The following is a 19,690-nucleotide window of genomic DNA, read 5'->3' as shown; positions in this document are numbered from 1 at the left end:
GAGAGAGAGAGAAAGGGGGAGAAAGAGGAAGTGGAGAGAGAGAGGGAGAGAAAGGGGGAGAAAGAGGAAGTGGAGAGAGGGAGAAAGGGGGAGAAAGAGGAAGTGGTGGAGAGAGAGAAAGGGGGAGAAAGAGGAAGTGGAGAGAGCGAGAAAGGGGGAGAAAGAGGAAGTGGAGAGAGAGAGAAAGGGGGAGAAAGAGGAAGTGGAGAGAGAGAGAGAGAGGGAGAGAGAGAGAGAGAGAGAAAGGGGGAGAAAGAGAGAGAGAAGGGAGAGAGAGAGAGAGAGAGAGAGAGAGAGAGAGAGAGAGAGAGAGAGAGAGAGAGAGAGAGAGAGAGAGAGAGAGAGAGAGAGAGAGAGAGAGAGAGAGACAGAGAGAGAGAGAGAGAAAAGAGGGAAGAGAGAAAAAACATTCAGTAACATTAAAAAGTGACTAGATTCTGATTTCTCCCTGATATCACTCATATCACTGTGACATCGCTGTGAGGTCACTGACCGGTGTCGGCATCGTCGTAGGAATCTCATGATCTTCCTAGCGGCCTGGTCCTGCTTCTTAGTCAGGAAGGAACCCCTGAAGGTGCAGAAAGAAAGACACAAAAATAAATACATTAAATATAAAACATTGTACACAATTTTACAAAATGTTAATCTTAAACTACAAACTATGAATATAGTCAGGGCCAGACATTTTAAACTATAAACACAGTGTTTTATAATCCCATGTGGGCTGGACATTTTAAACTATAAACACAGTGTTTTATAATCCCATGAGGGCCAGACATTTTAAACTATAAACTATAAACACAGTGTTTTATAATCCCATGAGGGCCAGACATTTTAAACTATAAACACAGTGTTTTATAATCCCATGTGGGCTGGACATTTTAAACTATAAACACAGTGTTTTATAATCCCATGAGGGCTGGACATTTTAAACTATAAACACAGTGTTTTATAATCCCATGTGGGCTGGACATTTTAAACTATAAACACAGTGTTTTATAATCCCATGTGGGCTGGACATTTTAAACTATAAACTATAAACACAGTGTTTTATAATCCCATGAGGGCTGGACATTTTAAACTATAAACACAGTGTTTTATAATCCCATGAGGGCTGGACATTTTAAACTATAAACACAGTGTTTTATAATCCCATGAGGGCTGGACATTTTAAACTATAAACACAGTGTTTTATAATCCCATGTGGGCTGGACATTTTAAACTATAAACTATAAACACAGTGTTTTGTAATCCCATGAGGGCTGGGCATTTTAAACTATAAACACAGTGTTTTATAATCCCATGAGGGCCAGACATTTTAAACTATAAACACAGTGTTTTATAATCCCATGAGGGCCAGACATTTTAAACTATAAACACAGTGTTTTATAATCCCATGAGGGCCAGACATTTTAAACTATAAACACAGTGTTTTATAATCCCATGAGGGCCAGACATTTTAAACTATAAACACAGTGTTTTATAATCCCATGTGGGCTGGACATTTTAAACTATAAACACAGTGTTTTATAATCCCATGAGGGCTGGACATTTTAAACTATAAACACAGTGTTTTATAATCCCATGAGGGCCAGACATTTTAAACTATAAACACAGTGTTTTATAATCCCATGAGGGCCAGACATTTTAAACTATAAACACAGTGTTTTATAATCCCATGTGGGCTGGACATTTTAAACTATAAACACAGTGTTTTATAATCCCATGAGGGCCAGACATTTTAAACTATAAACACAGTGTTTTATAATCCCATGAGGGCCAGACATTTTAAACTATAAACACAGTGTTTTATAATCCCATGAGGGCCAGACATTTTAAACTATAAACACAGTGTTTTATAATCCCATGTGGGCTGGACATTTTAAACTATAAACACAGTGTTTTATAATCCCATGTGGGCTGGACATTTTAAACTATAAACACAGTGTTTTATAATCCCATGTGGGCTGGACATTTTAAACTATAAACACAGTGTTTTATAATCCCATGAGGGCTGGACATTTTAAACTATAAACACAGTGTTTTATAATCCCATGAGGGCCAGACATTTTAAACTATAAACACAGTGTTTTATAATCCCATGAGGGCTGGACATTTTAAACTATAAACACAGTGTTTTATAATCCCATGTGGGCTGGACATTTTAAACTATAAACACAGTGTTTTATAATCCCATGAGGGCCAGACATTTTAAACTATAAACTATAAACACAGTGTTTTATAATCCCATGTGGGCCAGACAGTTTAAACTATAAACACAGTGTTTTATAATCCCATGTGGGCTGGACAGTTTAAACTATAAACACAGTGTTTTATAATCCCAAGTGGGCTGGACATTTTAAACTATAAACACAGTGTTTTATAATCCCATGAGGGCCAGACATTTTAAACTATAAACACAGTGTTTTATAATCCCATGAGGGCTGGACATTTTAAACTATAAACACAGTGTTTTATAATCCCATGAGGGCCAGACATTTTAAACTATAAACTATAAACACAGTGTTTTATAATCCCATGAGGGCCAGACATTTTAAACTATAAACACAGTGTTTTATAATCCCATGTGGGCTGGACATTTTAAACTATAAACTATAAACACAGTGTTTTATAATCCCATGAGGGCCGGACATTTTAAACTATAAACTATAAACACAGTGTTTTATAATCCCATGAGGGCCAGACATTTTAAACTATAAACTATAAACACAGTGTTTTATAATCCCATGTGGGCTGGACATTTTAAACTATAAACACAGTGTTTTATAATCCCATGAGGGCCAGACATTTTAAACTATAAACACAGTGTTTTATAATCCCATGTGGGCTGGACATTTTAAACTATAAACACAGTGTTTTATAATCCCATGTGGGCTGGACATTTTAAACTATAAACACAGTGTTTTATAATCCCATGAGGGCTGGACATTTTAAACTATAAACACAGTGTTTTATAATCCCATGAGGGCCAGACATTTTAAACTATAAACTATAAACACAGTGTTTTATAATCCCATGAGGGCCAGACATTTTAAACTATAAACACAGTGTTTTATAATCCCATGTGGGCTGGACATTTTAAACTATAAACACAGTGTTTTATAATCCCATGAGGGCTGGACATTTTAAACTATAAACTATAAACACAGTGTTTTATAATCCCATGAGGGCCAGACATTTTAAACTATAAACTATAAACACAGTGTTTTATAATCCCATGTGGGCTGGACATTTTAAACTATAAACACAGTGTTTTATAATCCCATGAGGGCCAGACATTTTAAACTATAAACACAGTGTTTTATAATCCCATGAGGGCCAGACATTTTAAACTATAAACACAGTGTTTTATAATCCCATGAGGGCCAGACATTTTAAACTATAAACTATAAACACAGTGTTTTATAATCCCATGAGGGCTGGACATTTTAAACTATAAACACAGTGTTTTATAATCCCATGTGGGCTGGACATTTTAAACTATAAACACAGTGTTTTATAATCCCATGAGGGCCAGACATTTTAAACTATAAACACAGTGTTTTATAATCCCATGTGGGCTGGACATTTTAAACTATAAACTATAAACACAGTGTTTTATAATCCCATGAGGGCCAGACATTTTAAACTATAAACTATAAACACAGTGTTTTATAATCCCATGAGGGCCAGACATTTTAAACTATAAACTATAAACACAGTGTTTTATAATCCCATGTGGGCTGGACATTTTAAACTATAAACACAGTGTTTTATAATCCCATGAGGGCCAGACATTTTAAACTATAAACACAGTGTTTTATAATCCCATGAGGGCCAGACATTTTAAACTATAAACACAGTGTTTTATAATCCCATGAGGGCCAGACATTTTAAACTATAAACTATAAACACAGTGTTTTATAATCCCATGAGGGCTGGACATTTTAAACTATAAACACAGTGTTTTATAATCCCATGTGGGCTGGACATTTTAAACTATAAACTATAAACACAGTGTTTTATAATCCCATGAGGGCTGGACATTTTAAACTATAAACACAGTGTTTTATAATCCCATGAGGGCTGGACATTTTAAACTATAAACACAGTGTTTTATAATCCCATGTGGGCTGGACATTTTAAACTATAAACACAGTGTTTTATAATCCCATGTGGGCCAGACATTTTAAACTATAAACACAGTGTTTTATAATCCCATGAGGGCCAGACATTTTAAACTATAAACACAGTGTTTTATAATCCCATGTGGGCTGGACATTTTAAACTATAAACTATAAACACAGTGTTTTATAATCCCATGAGGGCCAGACATTTTAAACTATAAACACAGTGTTTTATAATCCCATGTGGGCTGGACATTTTAAACTATAAACTATAAACACAGTGTTTTATAATCCCATGAGGGCCAGACATTTTAAACTATAAACACAGTGTTTTATAATCCCATGTGGGCTGGACATTTTAAACTATAAACACAGTGTTTTATAATCCCATGAGGGCTGGACATTTTAAACTATAAACTATAAACACAGTGTTTTATAATCCCATGTGGGCTGGACATTTTAAACTATAAACACAGTGTTTTATAATCCCATGAGGGCTGGACATTTTAAACTATAAACTATAAACACAGTGTTTTATAATCCCATGAGGGCCAGACATTTTAAACTATAAACACAGTGTTTTATAATCCCATGTGGGCTGGACATTTTAAACTATAAACACAGTGTTTTATAATCCCATGAGGGCTGGACATTTTAAACTATAAACACAGTGTTTTATAATCCCATGAGGGCCAGACATTTTAAACTATAAACACAGTGTTTTATAATCCCATGTGGGCTGGACATTTTAAACTATAAACACAGTGTTTTATAATCCCATGTGGGCTGGACATTTTAAACTATAAACACAGTGTTTTATAATCCCATGTGGGCTGGACATTTTAAACTATAAACTATAAACACAGTGTTTTATAATCCCATGAGGGCCAGACATTTTAAACTATAAACACAGTGTTTTATAATCCCATGTGGGCTGGACATTTTAAACTATAAACACAGTGTTTTATAATCCCATGAGGGCTGGACATTTTAAACTATAAACACAGTGTTTTATAATCCCATGAGGGCCAGACATTTTAAACTATAAACACAGTGTTTTATAATCCCATGTGGGCTGGACATTTTAAACTATAAACACAGTGTTTTATAATCCCATGAGGGCCAGACATTTTAAACTATAAACACAGTGTTTTATAATCCCATGTGGGCCAGACATTTTAAACTATAAACACAGTGTTTTATAATCCCATGTGGGCTGGACATTTTAAACTATAAACACAGTGTTTTATAATCCCATGAGGGCTGGACATTTTAAACTATAAACTATAAACACAGTGTTTTATAATCCCATGTGGGCTGGACATTTTAAACTATAAACACAGTGTTTTATAATCCCATGAGGGCCAGACATTTTAAACTATAAACACAGTGTTTTATAATCCCATGAGGGCCAGACATTTTAAACTATAAACACAGTGTTTTATAATCCCATGTGGGCTGGACATTTTAAACTATAAACTATAAACACAGTGTTTTATAATCCCATGAGGGCTGGACATTTTAAACTATAAACACAGTGTTTTATAATCCCATGAGGGCTGGACATTTTAAACTATAAACTATAAACACAGTGTTTTATAATCCCATGAGGGCCAGACATTTTAAACTATAAACACAGTGTTTTATAATCCCATGTGGGCTGGACATTTTAAACTATAAACTATAAACACAGTGTTTTATAATCCCATGTGGGCTGGACATTTTAAACTATAAACTATAAACACAGTGTTTTATAATCCCATGTGGGCTGGACATTTTAAACTATAAACTATAAACACAGTGTTTTATAATCCCATGTGGGCTGGACATTTTAAACTATAAACTATAAACACAGTGTTTTATAATCCCATGAGGGCTGGACATTTTAAACTATAAACTATAAACACAGTGTTTTATAATCCCATGTGGGCTGGACATTTTAAACTATAAACTATAAACACAGTGTTTTATAATCCCATGTGGGCTGGACATTTTAAACTATAAACTATAAACACAGTGTTTTATAATCCCATGAGGGCTGGACATTTTAAACTATAAACTATAAACACAGTGTTTTATAATCCCATGTGGGCTGGACATTTTAAACTATAAACTATAAACACAGTGTTTTATAATCCCATGAGGGCTGGGCATTTTAAACTATAAACTATAAACACAGTGTTTTATAATCCCATGAGGGCTGGACATTTTAAACTATAAACTATAAACACAGTGTTTTATAATCCCATGTGGGCTGGACATTTTAAACTATAAACACAGTGTTTTATAATCCCATGAGGGCCAGACATTTTAAACTATAAACACAGTGTTTTATAATCCCATGAGGGCTGGACATTTTAAACTATAAACACAGTGTTTTATAATCCCATGAGGGCCAGACATTTTAAACTATAAACACAGTGTTTTATAATCCCATGAGGGCTGGACATTTTAAACTATAAACTATAAACACAGTGTTTTATAATCCCATGAGGGCTGGACATTTTAAACTATAAACACAGTGTTTTATAATCCCATGAGGGCCAGACATTTTAAACTATAAACTATAAACACAGTGTTTTATAATCCCATGTGGGCTGGACATTTTAAACTATAAACACAGTGTTTTATAATCCCATGTGGGCTGGACATTTTAAACTATAAACACAGTGTTTTATAATCCCATGTGGGCTGGACATTTTAAACTATAAACACAGTGTTTTATAATCCCATGAGGGCTGGACATTTAAAACTATAAACACAGTGTTTTATAATCCCATGTGGGCTGGACATTTTAAACTATAAACTATAAACACAGTGTTTTATAATCCCATGAGGGCCAGACATTTTAAACTATAAACACAGTGTTTTATAATCCCATGAGGGCCAGACATTTTAAACTATAAACACAGTGTTTTATAATCCTATGAGGGCCAGACATTTTAAACTATAAACACAGTGTTTTATAATCCCTATGAGTGTTTTATAATCCCAGACATTTTTTAAACTATAAACACAGTGTTTTATAATCCCATGAGGGCCAGACATTTTAAACTATAAACACAGTGTTTTATAATCCCATGTGGGCTGGACATTTTAAACTATAAACACAGTGTTTTATAATCCCATGAGGGCCAGACATTTTTTAAACTATAAACACAGTGTTTTATAATCCCATGTGGGCTGGACATTTTAAACTATAAACTATAAACACAGTGTTTTATAATCCCATGTGGGCTGGACATTTTAAACTATAAACACAGTGTTTTATAATCCCATGTGGGCTGGACATTTAAAACTATAAACACAGTGTTTTATAATCCCATGTGGGCTGGACATTTTAAACTATAAACTATAAACACAGTGTTTTATAATCCCATGTGGGCTGGACATTTTAAACTATAAACACAGTGTTTTATAATCCCATGTGGGCTGGACATTTTAAACTATAAACACAGTGTTTTATAATCCCATGTGGGCTGGACATTTTAAACTATAAACTATAAACACAGTGTTTTATAATCCCATGTGGGCTGGGCATTTTAAACTATAAACTATAAACACAGTGTTTTATAATCCCATGTGGGCTGGGCATTTTAAACTATAAACTATAAACACAGTGTTTTATAATCCCATGAGGGCTGGACATTTTAAACTATAAACACAGTGTTTTATAATCCCATGTGGGCTGGACATTTTAAACTATAAACACAGTGTTTTATAATCCCATGTGGGCTGGACATTTTAAACTATAAACTATAAACACAGTGTTTTATAATCCCATGAGGGCCAGACATTTTAAACTATAAACTATAAACACAGTGTTTTATAATCCCATGTGGGCTGGACATTTTAAACTATAAACACAGTGTTTTATAATCCCATGAGGGCCAGACATTTTAAACTATAAACACAGTGTTTTATAATCCCATGAGGGCTGGACATTTTAAACTATAAACACAGTGTTTTATAATCCCATGAGGGCCAGACATTTTAAACTATAAACTATAAACACAGTGTTTTATAATCCCATGAGGGCTGGACATTTTAAACTATAAACACAGTGTTTTATAATCCCATGAGGGCCGGACATTTTAAACTATAAACTATAAACACAGTGTTTTATAATCCCATGAGGGCTGGACATTTTAAACTATAAACACAGTGTTTTATAATCCCATGAGGGCTGGACATTTTAAACTATAAACACAGTGTTTTATAATCCCATGAGGGCCAGACATTTTAAACTATAAACACAGTGTTTTATAATCCCATGTGGGCTGGACAGTTTAAACTATAAACACAGTGTTTTATAATCCCATGAGGGCCAGACATTTTAGACTGTGTTTATAGTGTTTTATAATCCCATGAGGGCCAGACATTTTAAACTATAAACACAGTGTTTTATAATCCCATGTGGGCTGGACAGTTTAAACTATAAACACAGTGTTTTATAATCCAATGAGGGCCAGACATTTTAAACTATAAACACAGTGTTTTATAATCCCATGTGGGCTGGACAGTTTAAACTATAAACACAGTGTTTTATAATCCAATGAGGGCCAGACATTTTAAACTATAAACACAGTGTTTTGTAATCCCATGAGGGACAGACATTTTAAACTATAAACACAGTGTTTTATAATCCAATGAGGGCCAGACATTTTAAACTATAAACACAGTGTTTTATAATCCAATGAGGGCCAGACATTTTAAACTATAAACACAGTGTTTTGTAATCCCATGAGGGACAGACATTTTAAACTATAAACACAGTGTTTTATAATCCAATGAGGGCCAGACATTTTAAACTATAAACACAGTGTTTTATAATCCCATGAGGGCCAGACATTTTAAACTATAAACACAGTGTTTTATAATCCCATGTGGGCTGGACATTTTAAACTATAAACACAGTGTTTTATAATCCCATGAGGGCCAGACATTTTAAACTATAAACTATAAACACAGTGTTTTATAATCCCATGTGGGCTGGACAGTTTAAATGATGAACTAAGCCCTTCGTACCAATAGGGAACCATCTTTTTGCCTTGTTAATGGTTAAGATGCTGGTTTCCAAGCCGGTACCACCTACTTCAGTTTTGGATTGTGTGATCCGGACCCTCTGGGTCCCTGTTTGAGGCGTTCATACTCCTTATAGCTGCGGTAGTACTGTTGGATCAGAACCGCAGCCCGTCTAGACTGCTGGAATTTCTTCTGCTCATAGTAACTACGGAACTTAGACTGGATCAGTATCGCTGCCTGAGTCATCCTTTTATACAGAGCATACTGACAGAGGAGAGGAGAAGAGAAGAGAAGAGAAGAGAAGAGAAGAGAAGAGAAGAGAAGAGGAGAAAGAGAGAGAGAGAGAGAGAGAGAAGAGAAGAGAAGAGAAGAGAAGAGAAGAGAAGAGAAGAGAAGAGAAGAGAAGAGAAGAGAAGAGAAGAGAAGAGAGAGAGGGAGAGAGAGAGAGAGAGAGAGAGAGAGAGAGAGAGAGAGAGAGAGAGAGAGAGAGAGAGAGAGAGAGAGAGAGAGAGAGAGAGAGAGAGAGAGAGAGAGGGAGAGGGAGAGGGAGAGGGAGAGGGAGAGTTACACATCTTCTTGAACACATATAAACATACATTTAAGGACACAGCACACACTCCTCTTTCACTCCAGCCTAAAGCACATACCCACACAGGTTCCACACGCCAAATGCAGAGACACAATCTACACAAAGCCTTTAGTGAATGACAGTAGAGACAATCAGAGGTTAGACACGTTACCTTCAGAGCTATCCATGTTAGCTAGCATGATAATATCAGAGAGAGAGAAAGAGCGAGATGGAGGGATGGAGAGAGGGAAGGAGGCGTGGAGAAAGAGAGATATGGTAGATGAGAGGACAAAGAGAGAGGACTATTAGTGTTGTTGACACACACAGCCATGTCACAACTACATGCAGCAGGACAGCGACTCTCTGCCTCCTCTCCAGTCAGAGGACAGGGGTTAGAGATCAGGCAAACCTCTGGGGTTTGGAGGTAAAGAAGTGTGTGCTGGGTGAAGGGGCGTGTCTCTACCTGCTTGTACTTCCTGTAGCATCGTTGGATGACGGCTGCTGCCATGTCCTGCTGTTCCTTCAACCTCCGACCCTGGACAGAGAGAATAAGATCAGCATTTAGGAGGGAGGGAGAGAGAATATGATCAGCTTCAGGTTAGCTCCCCAGCGAACACTGTTAGCTCCCCACTGTTAGGTCCCCAGGAAACACTGTTAGCTCCCCAGGGAACATTTTTAGGTTCCCAGGGAACACTGTTAGGTCCCCAGGGAACACTGTTAGGTCCCCAGGGAACACTGTTAGCTCCCCACTGTTAGGTCCCCCAGGGAACACTGTTAGCTCCCCACTGTTAGGTCCCCCAGGGAACACTGTTAGCTCCCCACTGTTAGGTCCCCCAGGGAACACTGTTAGGTCCCCCAGGGAACAGTTAGGTCCCCAGGGAAGATTGTTAGCTCAGAGAGAGAATAGAGAGAGAACAGAGAGAGAGAACAGAGCGAGAGAACAGAGCGAGAGAACAGAGAGAGAACAGAGAGAGAGAACAGAGAGAGAGAACAGAGAGAGAGAACAGAGAGAGAGAACCGAAAGAGAGAACAGAGAGAACAGAGAGAGAGAGAACAGAGAGAGAGAACTGAACGAGAGAACAGAGCGAGAGAACAGAGAGAGAGAACAGAGAGAGAGAACCGAGAGAGAGAACAGAGAGAGAGAGAACCGAAAGAGAGAACAGAGAGAGAGAACAGAGACAGAAAACAGAGAGAGAGAACAGAGAGAACAGAGACAGAGAACCGAGAGAGAACAGAGAGAGAGAACAGAGAGAGAGAACAGAGAGAGAACAAAGAGAGAGAACAGAGACAGAAAACCGAGAGAGAACAGAGAGAAAACAGAGAGAGAACAAAGAGAGAACAGAGAGAGAACAGAGAGAGAACAAAGAGAGAACAGAGAGAGAGAACAGAGACAGAGAACAGAGAGAGAGAGAACTGACCGAGAACAGAGAGAGAGAACAGAGAGAGAAAACAGAGAGAGAACAGAGAGAGAGAACAGAGAGAACAGAGAGAGAGAACAGAGAGAGAACAGAGAGAGAGAACAGAGAGAGAACAAAGAGAGAACAAAGAGAGAACAGAGAGAGAACAGAGAGAGAACAAAGAGAGAACAGAGAGAGAACAAAGAGAGAACAAAGAGAGAACAGATAGAGAACAGAGAGAGAACAGAGAGAGAACAAAGAGAGAACAGAGAGAGAGAGAACAGAGAGAGAGAACAGAGAGAGAGAACAGAGAGAGAGAACAGAGAGAGAGAACAGAGAGAGAACAAAGAGAGAGAACAGAGAGAGAACAGAGAGAGAGAGAACAGAGAGAGAACAAAGAGAGAACAAAGAGAGAACAGAGAGAGAACAGAGAGAGAACAAAGAGAGAACAGAGAGAGAACAGAGAGAGAACAGAGAGAGAGAACAGAGAGAGAACAGAGAGAGAGAGAACAGAGAGAGAACAGAGAGAGAGAACAGAGAGAGAGAACAGAGAGAGAACAAAGAGAGAGAACAAAGAGAGAGAACAGAGACAGAAAACCGAGAGAGAGAACAGAGAGAGAACAGAGAGAGAACAAAGAGAGAACAGAGAGAGAACAGAGAGAGAACAAAGAGAGAACAGAGAGAGAACAAAGAGAGAGAGAACAGAGACAGAGAACAGAGAGAGAGAACTGACCGAGAACAGAGAGAGAGAACAGAGAGAGAGAACCAAAAGAGAGAACAGAGAGAGAACAGAGAGAGAGAACAGAGAGAACAGAGAGAGAGAACAGAGAGAGAACAGAGAGAGAGAACAGAGAGAGAGAACAGAGAGAGAGAGAACAGAGAGAGAGAGAACAAAGAGAGAGAACAAAGAGAGAGAACAGAGAGAGAGAACAGATACAGAAAAAAGAGAGAGAACAGAGAGAGAACAAAGAGAGAACAGAGAGAGAACAGAGAGAGAACAAAGAGAGAACAGAGAGAGAGAACAGAGAGAGAACAGAGAGAGAACAAAGAGAGAACAGAGAGAGAGAGAACAGAGAGAGAGAACAGAGAGAGAACAGAGAGAGAGAACAGAGAGACAGAACAGAGAGAGAGAACAGAGAGAGAACAGAGAGACAGAACAGAGAGAGAACAGAGAGAGAACAGAGACAGAACAGAGAGAGAACAGAGAGAGAGAACAGAGAGAAGTAGTTAAATTGTCTTGACGTCAGCAATACAGTGGCTGGAGAACATGAATGAATGAAGCCTGCAGAGAACATAAACCAATGTAACACAGGATGTGTCTGTGTAGCTCCTGCCTCCAGGGTTCAGGGTTTATATTGTACCTTGTATCGTCTGAAGGCGTTCTGAATGATGCGCGCAGCCTCGTACAGTTCTCTCTGCTCAGAGTCAGTCAGAGTCAGCAGAGCAAAGTCTCTCTCCATCCTCCCATTGGCCGAGGCGTTCAGGAACTCCGCCCACGCCACACTACTGGGGGGCCGCAGCCTCTGGAGGGCCAGGGTACTGAGGTGGGAGGGGGGGTACACACATCTAGTAGAGACACACACATGCACACACACACACACACACACACACACACACACACACACACACACACACACACACACACACACACACACACACACACACACACACACACACAGCTTTACATACTGTCTGTCACTGACCTGATCCACACACACATCGCTGGTTAGATGCTTTGATTGGTAGATGGTATTTATGTTCTGTAGTTACTATAACAGCTGATTGGTAGATGGTATTTATGTTCTGTAGTTACTATAACAGCTGATTGGTAGATGGTATTTATGTTCTGTGGTTACTATAACAGCTGATTGGTAGATATGTTCTGTAGTTACTATAACAGCTGATTGGTAGATGGTATTTATGTTATGTAGTTACTATAACAGCTGATTGGTAGATGGTATTTATGTTCTGTAGTTACTATAACAGCTGATTGGTAGATGGTATTTATGTTCTGTAGTTACTATAACAGCTGATTGGTAGATGGTATTTATGTTATGTAGTTACTATAACAGCTGATTGGTAGATGGTATTTATGTTATGTAGTTACTATAACAGCTGATTGGTAGATGGTATTTATGTTCTGTAGTTACTATAACAGCTGATTGGTAGATGGTATTTATGTTCTGTAGTTACTATAACAGCTGATTGGTAGATGGTATTTATGTTATGTAGTTACTATAACAGCTGATTGGTAGATGGTATTTATGTTCTGTAGTTACTATAACAGCTGATTGGTAGATGGTATTTATGTTCTGTAGTTACTATAACAGCTGATTGGTAGATGGTATTTATGTTCTGTAGTTACTATAACAGCTGATTGGTAGATGGTATTTATGTTCTGTAGTTACTATAACAGCTGATTGGTAGATGGTATTTATGTTCTGTAGTTACTATAACAGCTGATTGGTAGATGGTATTTATGTTCTGTAGTTACTATAACAGCTGATTGGTAGATGGTATTTATGTTCTGTAGTTACTATAACAGCTGATTGGTAGATGGTATTTATGTTCTGTAGTTACTATAACAGCTGATTGGTAGATGGTATTTATGTTCTGTGGTTACTATAACAGCTGATTGGTAGATATGTTCTGTAGTTACTATAACAGCTGATTGGTAGATGGTATTTATGTTATGTAGTTACTATAACAGCTGATTGGTAGATGGTATTTATGTTCTGTAGTTACTATAACAGCTGATTGGTAGATGGTATTTATGTTCTGTAGTTACTATAACAGCTGATTGGTAGATGGTATTTATGTTCTGTAGTTACTATAACAGCTGATTGGTAGATGGTATTTATGTTCTGTAGTTACTATAACAGCTGATTGGTAGATGGTATTTATGTTCTGTAGTTACTATAACAGCTGATTGGTAGATGGTATTTATGTTCTGTAGTTACTATAACAGCTGATTGGTAGATGGTATTTATGTTCTGTAGTTACTATAACAGCTGATTGGTAGATGGTATTTATGTTCTGTAGTTACTATAACAGCTGATTGGTAGATGGTATTTATGTTCTGTAGTTACTATAACAGCTGATTGGTAGATGGTATTTATGTTCTGTAGTTACTAAAAGAGAGGAGTGTGTGTGTGTACCTGGACAGAGAGGTGTGTGCGTACCTGGACAGAAAGGTGTGTGTGTACCTGGACAGAGAGGTGTGTGTGTGTGTGTGTACCTAGACAGAGAGGAGTGTGTGTGTGTACCTGGACAGAGAGGAGTGTGTGTGTGTACATGGACAGAAAGGTGTGTGTGTACCTGGACAGAGAGGTGTGTGTGTGTGTACCTAGACAGAGAGGAGTGTGTGTGTGTACCTGGACAGAGAGGAGTGTGTGTGAGTGTCCAGGTAAGTGGCCAACCAGGGCATGGTGTCGGATATCACCGTGTTGTCCCGCCTCTCTCTGAGCGGTGACTCTGCCCCCCTGGACAATTCCTCTTGTTTGATTCGCTCAGGAGTCGCCTCGATGATCTGCTCTGCTAACGTTGCCATGTCAACCTGGGGGCAAAACGAGAAAGCTATCAGGTGCGTGTGTGTGTTCCAAATTCCAATATATTACATTAGCCACTGATTGTTTTGAAACATAATTTTTTCTTGCATTTTTTGGGGGGGGGGTCAGCTTTAATATTGCAAATAGATTGGAGCTTCCATCAATGTCTGCATCATTTCCGATACCCCATATCTATATATTTAAAAAATATATATATTTTCCCCTAACCATCACTCCCCTGACTGGAGTAATATAATGGACAACAACAACTTATATATACTACAGAGCCTTCGGAAAGTATTCACACATTCTGTTACGTTACAGCCTTATTCTAAAATGGATTAAAAATATATATATAATCAATCTACATACAATACCCCATAATGACTCGATACCCCATAATGACTCAATACCCCATAATGACTCGATACCCCATAATGACTCGATACCCCATAATGACTCGATACCCCATAATGACACAATACCCCATAATGACTCGATACCCCATAATGACTCAATACCCCATAATGGCTCGATACCCCATAATGACTCGATACCCCATAATGACACAATACCCCATAATGACTCGACACCCCATAATGACACAATACCCCATAATGACTCGATACCCCATAATGACACAATACCCCATAATGACTCAATACCGCATAATGGCTCGATACCCCATAATGACTCGATACCCCATAATGACACAATACCCCATAATGACTCGATACCCCATAATGACTCAATACCGCATAATGGCTCGATACCCCATAATGACACAATACCCCATAATGACTCGACACCCCATAATGACACAATACCCCATAATGACTCGATACCCCATAATGACACAATACCCCATAATGACTCGACACCCCATAATGACACAATACCCCATAATGACTCGATACCCCATAATGACACAATACCCCATAATGACTCGACACCCCATAATGACACAATACCCCATAATGACCCCATAATGACACAATACCCCATAATGACTCGATACCCCATAATGACACAATACCCCATAATGACTCGATACCCCATAATGACACAATACCCCATAATGACTCGACACCCCATAATGACACAATACCCCATAATGACTCGATACCCCATAATGACACAATACCCCATAATGACTCGACACCCCATAATGACACAATACCCCATAATGACTCGATACCCCATAATGACACAATACCCCATAATGACTCGACACCCCATAATGACACAATACCCCATAATGACTCGATACCCCATAATGACACAATACCCCATAATGACTCGACACCCCATGATGACACAATACCCCGTAATGACACCATAATGACACAATACCCCGTAATGACACCATAATGACACCATAATGACACAATACCCCATAATGACTCAATACCCCATAATGACACAATACCCATAATGATTCAATACCCCATAATGACTCAATACCCCATAATGACACAATACCCATAATGACTCGATACCGCATAATGACACAATACCCCATAATGACTCAATACCCCATAATGACACAATACCCCATAATGACTCGATACCCCATAATGACTCAATACCCCATAATGACACAATACCCATAATGACTCGACACCCCATAATGACACAATACCCCGTAATGACACCATTATGACACAATACCCCATAATGACACCATAATGACACAATACCCCATAATGACACCATAATGACACAATACCCAACAATGACACCATAATGACACAATACCCCATAATGACACCATAATGACTCAATACCCCATAATGACTCGATACCCCATAATGACTCGATACCCCATAACGACTCAATACCCCATAATGACTCAATACCCCAAAATGACATAATGACTCAATACCCCATAATGACTCAATACCCCATAATGACACAATACCCCATAATGACTCAACACCCCATAATGACACAATACCCATAATGACTCAATACCCCATAATGACTCAATACCCCAAAATGACATAATGACTCAATACCCCATAATGACTCGATACCCCATAATGACACAACACCCCATAATGACATAATGACTCAATACCCCATAATGACACAATACCCATAATGACTCAATACCCCATAATGACACAATACCCCATAATGACATAATGACTCAATACCCCATAATGACATAATGACTCAATACCCCATAATGACACAATACCCATAATGACTCAATACCCCATAATGACTCAATACCCCATAATGACACAATACCCATAATGACTCAATACCCCATAATGACTCAATACCCCATAATGACATAATGACTCAATACCCCATAATGACACAATACTCCATAATGACTCAATACCCCATAATGACATAATGACTCAATACCCCATAATGACTCAATACCCCATAATGACACAACACCCCATAATGACAAAGGGAAAACAGTTTTTTAAAAACATTTTTGCAAATGTATTAACAATAAAAAAACAGAAATAATTTATTTATAAACTCTGCAGAGTTAGGTTCATGTCACCCAGTAGTGCTATCTGCAGGGTTAGCTCCAGGTTAATGTCACCCAGTAGTGCTATCTGCAGGGTTAGCTCCAGGTTAATGTCACCCAGTAGTGCTATCTGCAGGGTTCGCTCCAGGTTAATGTCACCCAGTAGAGCTATCTGCATGGTTAGCTCCAGGTTAATGTCACCCAGTAGTGCTATCTGCAGAGTTAGCTACAGGTTAATGTCACCCAGTAGTGCTATCTGCAGAGTTAGCTCCAGGTTAATGTCACCCAGTAGTGCTATCTGCAGAGTTAGCTCCAGGTTAATGTCACCCAGTAGTGCTATCTGCAGAGTTAGCTCCAGGTTAATGTCACCCAGTAGTGCTATCTGCAGGGTTCGCTCCAGGTTAATGTCACCCAGTAGAGCTATCTGCAGGGTTAGCTCCAGGTTAATGTCACCCAGTAGTGCTATCTGCAGAGTTAGCTCCAGGTTAATGTCACCCAGTAGTACTATCTGCAGGGTTAGCTCCAGGTTCATGTCACCCAGTAGTGCTATCTGCAGAGTTAGCTCCAGGTTAATGTCACCCAGTAGTGCTATCTGCAGGGTTAGCTCCAGGTTAATATCACCCAGTAGTGCTATCTGCAGGGTTAGCTCCAGGTTAATATCACCCAGTAGTGCTATCTGCAGGGTTAGCTCCAGGTTAATGTCACCCAGTAGTGCTATCTGCAGGGTTAGCTCCAGGTTAATGTCACCCAGTAGAGCTATCTGCAGGGTTAGCTCCAGGTTAATATCACCCAGTAGTGCTATCTGCAGGGTTAGCTCCAGGTTAATATCACCCAGTAGTGCTATCTGCAGGGTTAGCTCCAGGTTAATATCACCCAGTAGTGCTATCTGCAGGGTTAGCTCCAGGTTAATGTCACCCAGTAGTGCTATCTGCAGGGTTAGCTCCAGGTTAATGTCACCCAGTAGTGCTATCTGCAGGGTTAGCTCCAGGTTAATGTCACCCAGTAGTGCTATCTGCAGGGTTAGCTCCAGGTTAATGTCACCCAGTAGTGCTATCTGCAGGGTTAGCTCCAGGTTAATATCACCCAGTAGTGCTATCTGCAGGGTTAGCTCCAGGTTAATGTCACCCAGTAGTGCTATCTGCAGGGTTAGCTCCAGGTTAATGTCACCCAGTAGTGCTATCTGCAGGGTTAGCTCCAGGTTAATGTCACCCAGTAGTGCTATCTGCAGAGTTAGCTCCAGGTTAATGTCACCCAGTAGTAGTGCTATCTGCAGAGTTAGCTCCAGGTTAATGTCACCCAGTAGTGCTATCTGCAGAGTTAGCTCCAGGTTAATGTCACCCAGTAGTGCTATCTGCAGAGTTAGCTCCAGGTTAATGTCACCCAGTAGTGCTATCTGCAGGGTTAGCTCCAGGTTAATGTCACCCAGTAGTGCTATCTGCAGGGTTAGCTCCAGGTTAATGTCACCCAGTAGTGCTATCTGCAGGGTTAGCTCCAGGTTAATGTCACCCAGTAGTGCTATCTGCAGGGTTAGCTCCAGGTTAATGTCACCCAGTAGTGCTATCTGCAGGGTTAGCTCCAGGTTAATGTCACCCAGTAGTGCTATCTGCAGGGTTAGCTCCAGGTTAATGTCACCCAGTAGTGCTATCTGCAGGGTTAGCTCCAGGTTAATGTCACCCAGTAGTGCTATCTGCAGGGTTAGCTCCAGGTTAATGTCACCCAGTAGTGCTATCTGCAGGGTTAGCTCCAGGTTAATGTCACCCAGTAGTGCTATCTGCAGGGTTAGCTCCAGGTTAATGTCACCCAGTAGTGCTATCTGCAGGGTTAGCTCCAGGTTAATGTCACCCAGTAGTGCTATCTGCAGGGTTAGCTCCAGGTTAATGTCACCCAGTAGTGCTATCTGCAGGGTTAGCTCCAGGTTAATGTCACCCAGTAGTGCTATCTGCAGGGTTAGCTCCAGGTTAATGTCACCCAGTAGTGCTATCTGCAGGGTTAGCTCCAGGTTAATGTCACCCAGTAGTGCTATCTGCAGGGTTAGCTCCAGGTTAATGTCACCCAGTAGTGCTATCTGCAGGGTTAGCTCCAGGTTAATGTCACCCAGTAGTGCTATCTGCAGGGTTAGCTCCAGGTTAATGTCACCCAGTAGTGCTATCTGCAGGGTTAGCTCCAGGTTAATGTCACCCAGTAGTGCTATCTGCAGAGTTAGCTCCAGGTTAATGTCACCCAGTAGTGCTATCTGCAGAGTTAGCTCCAGGTTAATGTCACCCAGTAGTGCTATCTGCAGAGTTAGCTCCAGGTTAATGTCACCCAGTAGTGCTATCTGCAGAGTTAGGTTAATGTCACCCAGTAGTGCTATCTGCAGAGTTAGCTCCAGGTTAATGTCACCCAGTAGTACTATCTGCAGAGTTAGCTCCAGGTTAATGTCACCCAGTAGTGCTATCTGCAGGGTTAGCTCCAGGTTAATGTCACCCAGTAGTGCTATCTGCAGAGTTAGCTCCAGGTTAATGTCACCCAGTAGTGCTATCTGCAGAGTT

At 39.5% G+C, this 19,690-nt stretch overlaps 1 protein-coding gene and 1 long non-coding RNA gene across 2 annotated transcripts in view; one reads left to right on the top strand and one right to left on the bottom strand.

Annotated features, from left to right (window-relative positions):
* camta2 (calmodulin binding transcription activator 2) overlaps positions 1–19,690 on the bottom strand; it is a 136,083-nt gene that overhangs the window by 5,220 nt on the left and 111,173 nt on the right. Inside the window, 6 exon segments of the mRNA XM_052458900.1 lie at positions 494–568; positions 9,223–9,416; positions 9,893–9,913; positions 10,184–10,255; positions 12,479–12,683; positions 14,492–14,673. Of these exon segments, the coding sequence (XP_052314860.1) occupies positions 494–568; positions 9,223–9,416; positions 9,893–9,913; positions 10,184–10,255; positions 12,479–12,683; positions 14,492–14,673 (749 nt within the window).
* The window catches only part of LOC127906588 (uncharacterized), a 2,485-nt gene continuing 576 nt past the window's right edge, over positions 17,782–19,690 (top strand). The window contains exons 1-2 of the long non-coding RNA XR_008061975.1: positions 17,782–18,105; positions 19,453–19,530. This is a non-coding gene — a long non-coding RNA (uncharacterized LOC127906588). The remainder of the gene's footprint in view (positions 18,106–19,452; positions 19,531–19,690) is intronic.

This window comes from Oncorhynchus keta, chromosome 13 (assembly GCF_023373465.1).
Source record: "Oncorhynchus keta strain PuntledgeMale-10-30-2019 chromosome 13, Oket_V2, whole genome shotgun sequence".
Lineage (NCBI taxonomy): Eukaryota > Metazoa > Chordata > Actinopteri > Salmoniformes > Salmonidae > Oncorhynchus > Oncorhynchus keta.
The sequence above is the reverse complement of the archived record's forward strand: the minus strand, read 5'-3'. Positions and strand labels throughout refer to the sequence as shown.